Source organism: Magallana gigas, chromosome 7 (assembly GCF_963853765.1).
Source record: "Magallana gigas chromosome 7, xbMagGiga1.1, whole genome shotgun sequence".
NCBI lineage: Eukaryota > Metazoa > Mollusca > Bivalvia > Ostreida > Ostreidae > Magallana > Magallana gigas.
Window position 1 is genome coordinate 14,848,525 of NC_088859.1, and position 12,443 is coordinate 14,860,967.

Sequence of the window (12,443 nt, forward strand, 5' to 3'; positions counted from 1 at the left end):
TATAATTATTAATAAAGAAGTTAAACTATTTTTAGAGGTTGTTTAAATTTATTTGTCAAGTAAATTGATGAAGTGACCCTATTGGGCATTAATTTAAATGAAATTCAAAATTACTGATATGATTGTAGTGTTTTGGCAATTTTAAAATTGTTTGTAATATTAAATTTTCTTTTTTACATATTTTTACATAGTATGGTAATTATGGTAATGTTTTGGGAGTTTATTAAATTTAACAAGTTCATCAAAGAAAATCAGTCCTATGGGATCAATTTTCTGATATGGAGTTCCATTGTGCCATAGGAGAAAGTGAGGAAAATTTGAAACAACTAATTGCATCTGTCAAGACTCTTATTAGAAAGATATTGAAAGTTTTATCAACAGAAGAGCATTGCTTGGCCACCGGTATTTCTATTCACTGCAAAGGGAGGGGTTATTGTCATTTTGTTGGTTTTTCTTTAAATCAATTAAGTTAAAAAAATATATCATCAAATACATACATTTGTAAATGTATTACTGAAACCGTTGTAGATATGTATTTACAGTGAAATTGTGACAATTTTGATTTTAATTTTTCTTTGTTAACTAATTTTTTTTTTTTTACAATTCTAGAAATTTTTTTTTGTATGTGTTCCAAACCTTTATTATTCAATTCAATTATTTGTCCCATTTGAAATACGCCTAGCGGGGGTATTAGTCCCATTAGGACAGTTCTAGTTTTTTTTTCTAAGAGTTTGTAATGCAGTGTTGACCTTTAATTGCACATTAATAAGAGAAATAACATTTTCTTTGATGAAATGCGTATTGGTAAGAAAGAAAGGACAATTTTATGTAAGTCATTCCCACATCTTTTAAATATTAGTTAAATCTAAGGTAGCAGACAGGTCTAGCCATGCACTGCATACACATTGACCGACAGGCAAATACACTAGTGCTACTGTGTAATAGATGGCCATTCAAATGATATAATGTTTGTTAATTGAAATAGCTGGTACTAAATTTTTAACGTTCACAGAAAGTGAGATTATTTGATATTAGGGCCCAACTCTGCAGTGCCCTATAGAGATCACTGTATCATCCTGTGTGTCTGTCTGATGTCACTTGTCCAGAGCACAATTTCTTCCCCTTGACCAAATCTGGCTCGTTCTTTACCCAAAAAAGGGCCTTTGGGTAAAAGATGTGCAGTGACCTTGATCCAGGTTTCGAGATCAAAGTTGAAGGTCATTGTAGACCTTTTAAATCCATTTGTGAATATATTTTCTTTCCCCTTGGCTCAGTTGGGTTCAGACTTAACTTCCCAAATGTTTGCCTGTGGGTAAAAAGTGTGCAGTGACCTTGAACTAAGTTTCTGTGTCAGGGTAAGGTTGCAGCAGATCTTTAAAAAAAATCCTTGTCCTGACAATAATTTCTGTACCCTTGGCTTATCTGCCTTACACAACCCACAGAGTGTTTGAATAGAGATGAGCTAGACCTTTCTTAGTCAGAGGTTAAGGTAAAGTCAAGGTCCTCTGAAATAAGTTTTGATCTAATGTCCTATCGAGACGGTCACTTCTGACACATTCTCATATAAGTGAATGGTGGGGGGCTTAAGCTTTCAGCAAGACATCACTTCGCAAACTAGTAATCCCTTAGCTTTATAGGCCCTTCATTGCATGTGTTCTCCCATTTAAAGATCTACTTTAAAGTTTTATATATGATTTATTTACCTATAAACTATTTTAGCTTTTAAATTTGAATAGTTTCCTATATCTTCTTTCAGAGCTCTTCTTCTAAAGAAGGTTAATACAGTCTGAATAATGGCCACAACCAACGAGTTCTCTTAACATCACTGCTTATGGTGTATTTTAAAATGTTTTTTTTGGCATAACATTTGATAATGCTGTGGTTAATATGATTTCTAAATACATCTCTTCATCCCTACTTGTTACTCAAGTATTCTAGAGAAAATAAGGATCATATGAATTTGTGGTATGAAGTATTTTCAAGAAATAACAATCATCTGGTCCTCTGATGTAAAGTGCTTTATGAAATATTTACAAGCATATAACCTTGTGCTATTAAGAAGCTTCAACAAATAATATAAGTATCGTTAACGACCCCGTTTTAAGTACTTTCCGGAAATAACAAGTATAGAGACTTGATTCAGTGATCAATTTGCGACTGTCCTTATAGAAATAGAATGTGTCAGCTGTTATTTCAATGCTAAATTCTGAAAGTATCATTGCTTTAATAGGAAAAACAATTAAAATGTGAAAATAGAACACTGCAACAGATTGCGCTTTTTAATAATTTTAGATAAACATTTTGTTGATTAATTTATTTTAGGCCATCCGAGTATTTTTCTTGGTGAGAGATTTGTCCTTGACCCTGTTAAAAGAGGAGGAGCTACAACTTCCCCTGAATCGTGACCAAGCCACGGTCAACACTAACGACATCCTAGACCTCAGTAAGTGAAGAACTGTTCATTAAAAAAAATTATAAAATGCATTCATTTACACTTGGGTAAAAAAAAAATATAAATTAAGAAATTTATGTTACATATAATTGCACTAAGGAAAGACCGAACTTTCTGCTGCGTGTAGATAATTTATGTTGCATACAATTACACGAAGGAAAGATTAAACTGATTATTACAGAGTTTGCATACAAGTACTTTTGGGAAAGACTTATAAATGTTTTAAGGAATTTAGAATGCATTCAATTTCACTTTGGAAAGTTAGATTGATGGTATTCAAGGCCACGTTTTAAAGACTGGGAAAATAAGCCCCGCCTTCAAATTTACCTGGTCAGTGTACCCCTGTCAATCAACTGAATCGAGGCCCCAGATTGGATGTTAGAAAATAATTGACGTTCGTTTACATCTTGTGTGTATATTTCTTGCAGGGAACGGTGCGGTTTGTCTTAGAGGTGTAGTAGCACGTTTCAGGGTCTGTAATAAAGTGTCATTTTTTTAAAAAATGACCAAATTCATGACAATACTTTATATTTTTGGAAAACAAGTATTATTTTTTAAAAAAAAGTTAATGAATAACATGCCACTTTTACCGTACATTTAGGAGGTGTGTTTTTTTTTATCATTTGTGGGATCATTTTGACATCAAGAATTTTCATGCTTAAATTTATGAACAATTAGTCATATGTGATGTTCAGGGGTTGTTTTGACTGCACTTTGATGATATTTCTAGGAAACCTATGACTAATCTTGCATATTTTTACATCTAACCGTCTAGGTCACCTAGTTCTGAAATCCAAATTTTTCTAGGCTATATAAATTTTTTTCACTATCTTGATATTGAACATTAGAGGTTTAATAATGCTTATTCTACAGCTGGCACCTTTTATCAATTAATGCTGTAATCTTTGAGAATTTTTTTTTAATCTTGAAAAGCACAGTAAATAATAGAAAAAAAGGTTTGATGACATTTACAGATAGAAAGAAAAGAAAAATCTGAGTTCATGCAACACAAGCTATCATGCATTTCTTATGTAGATATTTCTTGCAAATTTTGATAATTATAATTATTATTAAATGATCTGGATTATAAATATCAGATTCAGTCAGGAGTATAATTGTAGACAATCTAAAATAAGGTCACTTAGTCCTTTGGGTTACCTACTGTTATCTGTGTGTGGCACCTGTATTTTCATCCTTCAGTTGCAATATTATATATATATTATAAGACTTAGAGGGCAACATACAAGAAAACTTGTCTTTAGGTGACAGGACAGCCCTCAAGCTTTATGTCACCTAGCTGACGCCAAAAGTGTAGGAATAGAAATATTACAGTTGTGATATATATTAAGGAGTAATTAATTCAAAAATGTTTTATTAATTGTTTCAACCTTATTAGCTTCTTCCCAGAAAGCTAGCATACAAGGCAAGCCTTGACCAAAGATGTATAGTAACAGAATCGTAAAACTTGTTCTTCTGGGCTATTATAATACCTCCAACCCCTATACTTATCACACAGTATCCTGGGTATTGTTCCCTTTCTCTATGGTTGTATTTATTCAGGTGACTGTTAAGGCCCATGGACCTATTGCTTATACAAGTAGCATATTTGGATTACCTTTATGGTCTGTCCTGACATGCGTGTAATGTGAATGAGTAATATGCACTGTATGACTGTAGGATATATACTTTTTGTCTTATGTTACTTCAACCCAGTGGCATTGAAAAATTTTCCTTTTTTAGTTGCCTACCGGTTTCACCGGAGGGAATTATAGCTTATTTACATCTGTTTAGGTTATTTTAAACTATATACTAGTAACTTCACTTATGTACTTGGTCTACAGTATTGAACATGCTAATAGGCCATTTTGCATTTGCCATTTGATGGTGAAATTAGATGAGAATACGGTGTATAACAGCTGTCAAATTAACTTTGAATGTTGTACTTGGATCTTGAGGGATCTCTATGTAAGCTCATCAGCCTTAAAATACTTGAAAAACAGGAATAATATATGTTTTTATTGAATCTTTCAAAATAAATTTTAAAACAAAAATTTGAAAATTCTATGTACATGAAATAACTGGGGTAAAAACAGAAATACTGAGCTGAGACAAAGATTTAGATGTTCCGGACTTTTTACAAATGGGTTGTACTTAACATTCTATCATCAATTAATATCATGAATATTTTAATGCTCCAACAACCTTGAAAAATGTCAGTCTATATATATATTCAACGAAACAAAACATTAAACTGAATCCAGCAGGTGGAAATATATATATTTGCTCACGGGAGATTTAATATACATTTCCTTCATTCAGGGCTTGTATTTACATATTAATGTTTCACTGTTGTAATTATTATTCATGTTTCTTAGAAATGATTAAACAGATTCAGTACTGTCTCTGTATTTGTTGCCCTTCATTTTTATCTTTCAAGTCAATGTCTTGGAGGAAAATTTTTTAAACCCTTAAAGATAGGGTTTTCAGCACTAAGATTTTTGTTTTTCTGGAATGTCTTTCAATAAATCTAATTTTTTTGCATTTTCTTTTCATCACTGTCAGATATATTTGTCGACAAGTTGAACACTTAAATATATGTTGTGTTAAATATCTATACCTACAATCTACGTTAATATTTTAATGAATATATATTCTGGTAAAAGGACTCAATTGCAGGTAATCCTTGAATTATTTACAAACAGGTAGTTTGTTTATAAACTTGCCGTATTTTCATCCGCCTTTCGCATCCTTTAAACAAGATTCAAGGTCTTTTGCAATCCTATACATGTATTTTAGCTTTTCATTGTTGTTTATCAACTCATCTCAAACAATATTCTGTGTAGCTCTATTTGATATCTGATTGTGTCATAAAACTTCAAGGTTAAGAACATGTACATCTATTATTTTGTTTTATGTTTTTTTTTTTTTTAAATTACAATCTGTTTATGTTATGCATTGAAATAAATAGAACTTTAAATGCAAAACCTGTAAAGCTCCTGCCTATATATATGGTAAAAACATTGGGGGGGGGGGGATGTGGAGATCTATATTATATAAATGATTGATGATAAAGATCTTTTCAACTTAAATAAAATGAAACTGTCCTCTGGTTTTCTATGCATGAAAATAATAGTGGTTTTATGACCAAAAAAAATGCATATCCAATGATACATACACAGTGTACATGTATATTAATGAGAAAATCTGAAATATGTCTACTTTCTTAACTAAACAAATGTGTGATTGTAAGTTGTAAACACTACTGTTACTCTCCTACATTTTCATAAAATGCAATTTATGGTTCTTGGTTATTTTACATGCGTTTTTTTTTTTTTTAAATAAAGCACAATGAAAAACAATTCTTGCAAAATGATTGAATTCCTGCTATCTTTTATGTAAATCCGACTTGAAAGATGATTTGCTTAATTTTAAATGTATTTAAAACTGTAAACACTTGTTTTTTATTGATATTGATATTAGTTGACATTGATATTCCAATTAAGTTAGGATATTGACCTGTTTTATACTTAAATGTAGATTTATTTTTAAAAAAAATTATTTTCTAGCTTGTATTACATTTAAAGTTTAAAATAAAAAATTTCTAAACTTAACTAGATTACAGATTTTAAATGTACCAACTACTATGAGAACATCTTTTATTCAGTTAGATAAAAAGTTTGATGACCATATTATGTGGGTTTTTTTCTGAAATCCCAAGTAAATTCAATATCTTTTTTGAGTCACTGTGTCACCTTAATGAGTGTATTCTCAACAAATTGAAAACGAGCTTGCCAACCGCTTTTGAGTACTTTCAGTACTTTGATTTTATGTTATTTTGCATCTATTTTGGAAACTTTGTTGCCATTCTTAATGCAATGTGGGCATTAGATGTATTTCAGTATTGTAAACATTTGATATACTTTTATTGCACTCATTGGGTATCCTTGACCTTTAACATGTCAAGGTAACATTTAATCGTCCATCAACATTTCTTCAATATCTTAAGTTTGAATTTTTTGTCCCTTTTAGATAACAGTGACCTCATAGCTTGCACAGTAGTGGTGAGAGAGACGTAAGTAATTTTTTTTGTCATCATTTGATCGAATTAAAGCAGTCGTATCTCACAATCAATCATAAGTCAATGCTCTTCTCTGTTTTGGGGTTCTTTTTTTCAAATAACAATATTTTATCATATATGTACAATGATATAAATAAAGTTTCAACTATATTGTTTAATTTATATCTTAGTGAACATATTTAATCGATATTGACTATTGAAGAAGGTGTATTGCTCTTTGATTGCTTAGTAAGATATTCCCTGAATTGAATTAATGTATGTAGGGTTTTATGCGATTTGTATAGATTTGTAACAGAGCATCAACCACATGTATATAATTGCCAATAGATGTCTTTGCATGGGTACATAGCTGATCCCTTAAATCATTGATTGACATCTTTTCATAACTGTAGTCTTTGTAACAATATAGGAATTTTTCATCCTTATTTCAAAAGTACAATTAACTTCTCTCTAGTTGTTATTGTACTGTTTAAGGATTTTATTATCCTTCTTTAACGGTTAAAGAAAATTTGAGAATTATTGAACCAGGAGGCAATTCTTTGTGATTGACATCTTTTCAGTATCGTTACAAGTGAGTGTAGCATATTAGGATTTAATGGTCTTTATTGAATTTTTGAATTAGGCGAAAGCAGGAGAGGCGGTTCCTTGTGATTGACAAGCTTCAGATGATTCTGGTTGAGCCTGACACGCGGCGACTTGGCTGGGGCGTGGTCCGATTCGTAGGTTACCTACAGGTAAGGTCCTAGTAGTGTTACCTGATAGGCATGATATAGAAACCCTGGTGGTCCATGGGCTTTGATTATCAGACAGTGCACAGGTATCTGTTGATCTCAAACTGTGCAAAAAAAGAATAGATCTGTTCAACATGACAAGAATCAATAGCTTCTAAGGTGTCCAATGAAAAACTTTGGGGGGTTTTTTGCGGAGGGGGGGTTAACGAGGAAGAGTATTTTGGTTCTGTTGATTATACTCTGGGTCTGAAGGAGAGGAGGGTGAACTGTTTTACCCTAGTGGGTCTGTCTGTCCCTCTCTCTTTTTTTTGTATAACCAAACCAAATTTCTGTCGCAGTTATCTCAGCAACTGTAAGTCGCAGATGCTTGAAAATTTAACACACTCTTTGTTTATGTTTGCCGTATGGTGGGTTCCATTTTTGTACCAATCAGACTTCAACTTTCTGTTAATGACGACTTTGTTTATTTTTATGCTAAATCATTGTACAAATTTACTTCAAAGATTGCTCAGCAGCTATAATTGTGGAATCATTAGAATTTATGGTGACTCAATTTTCGTGGTATTCATTGGTAGCCCTTCCCCATTAATTTACTGTGGAATCATCATTGTTCATTGGGGACCAATGTTTGTGGCTTTTGTGGGTAACCCTTGCTCACGAATTTTCACCCCCACAAACCTCTTCACAATCATTTGTTGATTATATGTATTTGTTAAAATTATCCTGATTACACTATCAACGAAATTACGTCCCCACTTACCATGAGAATTTTGGCTACCGAAGAATATTGACATCATATAAAAATGATTCCACAGTACATCCTCCACGAAATTTTTTTTTGAAAGTTATCTGACTGAAACTGAAAACCGAGGCATCCACGAAATTACATCCCCCCAAATGAGCAAATAACCCATACTCCAAGAAAATTGCCCCCACGAATTCAAAGATTCTACAGTAATCGCAGATGCTTGAAATTATAACACAATCTTTGTTTAGGCATGCCATATTGTGGGATTCATTTTTGTACCAATCAGATGTCAACTTCCTGTTACATGACTGTTTATTTTTAGCGTACCGTAAATTTTAAAACAAATTTTTGTCAAAGATTTCTCAGCAGCTATTCGTCAGAGAAGATCAAAATTTTAAACACTCTTTGTCAAGGCATACCATATGGTAGGATTCATTTTTGAACAAATATGTCTTTGGCTCACAGATATCTTGTTGTATAGTTGTTATCTGCACAGCTATGGAACCCTGTCCAAAATTACATATCGTAGATGCATTTTCATTTGCATTGGCATTATCTTTTGTTTGACACTACCCTTTGGTAATACTTTAAAAAAATGTTTTACTAATACATTATTGTGGGATAAGCCCCGGGCGCAATCTGTTCTAGTCTTGAGGCCCGCTGGAGATCAGCCCCGGGTCATGCTTTGTTCTAATAGAGGCCCGCTGGGATCAGCCCCGGGTCATGCTTCGTTCTAATTCAGGCTCGCTGGGATCAGCCCGAGCACAATCTGTTCTAGTCTTGATGCCCGCTTGAGATCAGCCCTGGGCATGGGTCTTGTGTCGTTGTCATGCGAACAGCCCAGGCTGTTGCTGGTATGGAAGGAATGAGTAGCCCCCAAGCGCCAAACTATTTACATATGTATTTTGGGTGTTTACAAATATATGTTTATTATTGTTTTATGTATGATTGTATTTCGGTTTGCTGTGTTTGTTTATTTAGCTATACTAGATGTTTGGGTATAAGACCCAATAAATTTTTTGCTTCCTTTTAACTCTTGTTAATTGTTTATAAATTCAGTATTGTCATCAATTAATAAAAATAAGCTTTTATACTTGATTAGATATACATTTAATTTTACTCATAGTGAACATGAAAGCTCCAAGAGAAAAAAATACAATACAAATTTTAAGTATTTGAGATCGAGGCATAACACAAAATTTGTGAATATTTGATAACATGGATTACAGTACCTAGAATTTTCTCTGAAAAATATTTATTTTAGAAAAACATAAAATATGATATTGAACACTTATCAGATTCATTAATGACATTTATGACATTCAATAAATTCGAACATCTGACACTGATAGGATGATTAACCTTTCAGCCCTAGAAAAAAGCGGTTACAGCGATGAATCTCTATAAAACTTTAAACATCTGAATATTTGCCTGACTTTTACAACAATAAGATGCATAATGACAAATGTTATCATTATACATGTATAGATTTTCTTGGGAAAAAAAAGAGACTTCACATAAAAAAAAAAAATCTTGTTATGAAACTGTTGAAAACGTGATACATAACAGGATTTGAGATCAGAAAAACTCCTAAGCCATAGGGGAATTCACAGGCATTTATTTAGTTCAGCCTCATAAACAAATACCTGTAAATGCGTAGTATTTCTTCTCATATCTTGAAGGTCCATGAATTTTATCAGCTCTGACAACATATTCATTATTCAGAGCTCCAATCAAATTGTCTAGGATAAGACGGTTATATCCCATTTGCATGTATTGTAATAATACAAAATATAAAAGTTAATTTAGGCCGTTATTCATATTTCCGCGGCATAAAGACATTTTAGATGGGTGGTTCATACAGGGGCAACTTATAAAAAACTCAAGAAGGATATGTTAATAATATTGAATAAAAGCTATCAAATTTGATATCTAAAGGAAGCATACTTTTTTTGCATGTTTTATTACATTTATTTAGCAAATTTCAATTGCAGACTTAATGTTTACTGGAAACTCGACAATTGTTGGTTATAAACATGTAAAATGAATTAATCAGAAAATCCTTCGCAATAAGTTTAGTTTTGTAAACTTTAAATTTCATCATGTACTTGATTGAATTTTCAGTTTTTCAGGCATTATAGCATCGCAGATATGAAGCTGATATTTTGCTTTATATTAATGACTTTCAAATCAGGCTGGAACCTTGCATTTTTAGAAGATTTCTGACCCTCCCGAATTTAGAAATTTTATGTTCAATTTTTTTGGTGGTGTTGCTGCATGTATTGAGCTTATTTCTTGAAATGATGACACTTAATCATAAAGATGCATAATTCTTATCTTGCCTACTGTTAGTACAGTGACACTGTTTGAATCCCTCCCTAGACAAATATTTGAAAAACCATACATAGAGAAGCAGCTGAGTTTTTTTTCTTAGAAAAATAAATGTCAAATGGCAGCTGGTTAAATACTTTAATTTCAAACGGAAAGGAAAATATTTTCCGTTTTAGATGTGTTTAAATTATTCTAATGCCAGACACCTGTGGCTTATCAAAAAGGAAATGAATTTTAAAGCAAAATTTGCGAAACATACAGGCACACACACAAAGAAATCGTCTATGAATTGAGATTCAGAAGAAAAAAAAAGACTAGAAATATTACGGACATAATCAGTAAATGGTGAATATATTCATGACATTTAGGGATTTACTTAATTTACTTAGCAGAAGTTGCTTTCCTGTAAAAATGCTAGACGAAAATATACATGCAGCCATATGTCTAATTCATTTGCAGTTCCCAGTATTTAGATTAGTACATCATTAGATTATACTTGGTTTTAATCTCCGAATTATTCTGGTTTTAGATGAATATAAACTATTCATTGAGCAGTTCCTGGTTTTCTCATGTTTCTTCTTGGAATGTTATAAGAATATCTTCGATTTGAGGACTAGCTAGTTTATTGTCTCCCTGGACAGCATCTACTATAGCAGTTTCCCAGTAATGTGGTTTACAGAATTATTTTTATTTCTATTACAAATGCCTCTAATACCGATATACACTGGTATTCTAATGAAAGTAGTAATTAATGCAAATGCATGTACAGTGGGATTAGTGTTTGGGTTTTTTTTTTTTTTAATTACCAAAGGACATTGACTTTTCACCATGTATGAAAAGAAAGGCCTTCTTGTGGTTGTAAATTCTCATCTCATTAAAAATAAGATGTTCGCAAAATCATGACGATTACTGCTTCACATTTTGTTTGCAGCGATGTCTATGTCAAGTTCAACATCCTGCAAAGGTTCAAGCCTGTGCCAATAGATATTTTGTATACAAGCAAATATTTGTCCCTTTCATGCTTGTTTTCAATTTCGAAATTACTATGTTTATAAGAAAGAGTAGTATTACCCAACTGTGTCAGATTTGCAAGTGTAGAAGGGTGGGGGAAAAAAACAGGACAAAAAATAACAGAATATACTGTGGAATCATCATTGTTCGTGGGGTACCAATTTTCCATGGCTTTCTGGGGTAACCTTTCCCATTGAACGAATTTACAATCATTTGTTTAATATTGATCCCAACTATCCTGATTATGTTATCAACAAAATTACTTTACCACAAACTAGGAAATTTTTGGCTATATACCCACGAACATTGATCTCCATGAATAAAAATGATTCCACAGTAACTGCTACGTATATAAAGTAACCATTAAAATTCTTTAAAATATCTTCAGTGCTTAAAGTCAATGCAGTAAATATTTAATTCATGGTTGAAAAATGTCAGTAACATATCCTCAATTGAAATAGATTTTCAGTTCAAAAAAACATATATTTCAATATGGATAAAAAAAAAACCACCTTTTGGATGATTTATTACCAGGTGCAAGTATTGACTTTCTAAAAAAGCCCAAGAAGGTATTAGATTTTGTTTGCAAACTACTGATGTTCAAGTTCCTGAAAATCAGACGGCCCATATTATGCTGAAAATCAAAGGTTACTTTGATTGATAGCAGGCCTTATAACAGCCACTTGAGAGTTGTATAAATAAAAAGAAACAGGAAATTCAATGGCCTATTGGATGAAGGAATTTTTTTTCTTAAAAATCAAGGCCACTTTTTAAAGGTTCTTTGAAATTTCAAAATAGCGACCAACCTTCAGCTGATTATACTAACACAGAGTCATAGTCTGAGGGAAAATCCTAGCTATGAAAATTTCTATTTAGAATTTGAAATTACAAAATCCATGATGTAATGTAAATTCTTGCAATAAATCAGAAGGAAGTTTAAATGCATAGCAAACTTTAATGTGATTTTTCTTGGTAAAAAATCACGCAATATTTCACAGACTGTTTGAAATTAGTTAGGTATTTTTGTGAATGGCATATATACTCTCAGTTCTGAAAAAAGGGGGAAAAGTTTTCTTCAGCACCACCCATTCA

General features: G+C 32.1%; 1 protein-coding gene across 2 annotated transcripts in view; it reads left to right on the top strand.

Annotated features, from left to right (window-relative positions):
• LOC105340335 (protein CLEC16A) overlaps window positions 1-12,443 on the top strand; it is a 65,946-nt gene that overhangs the window by 39,208 nt on the left and 14,295 nt on the right. For both annotated transcript variants that reach the window (XM_034457546.2, XM_066065711.1), the window contains exons 19-21: window positions 2,323-2,443; window positions 6,482-6,524; window positions 7,153-7,264. In XM_034457546.2, the coding sequence (XP_034313437.2) occupies window positions 2,323-2,443; window positions 6,482-6,524; window positions 7,153-7,264 (276 nt within the window). The remainder of the gene's footprint in view (window positions 1-2,322; window positions 2,444-6,481; window positions 6,525-7,152; window positions 7,265-12,443) is intronic.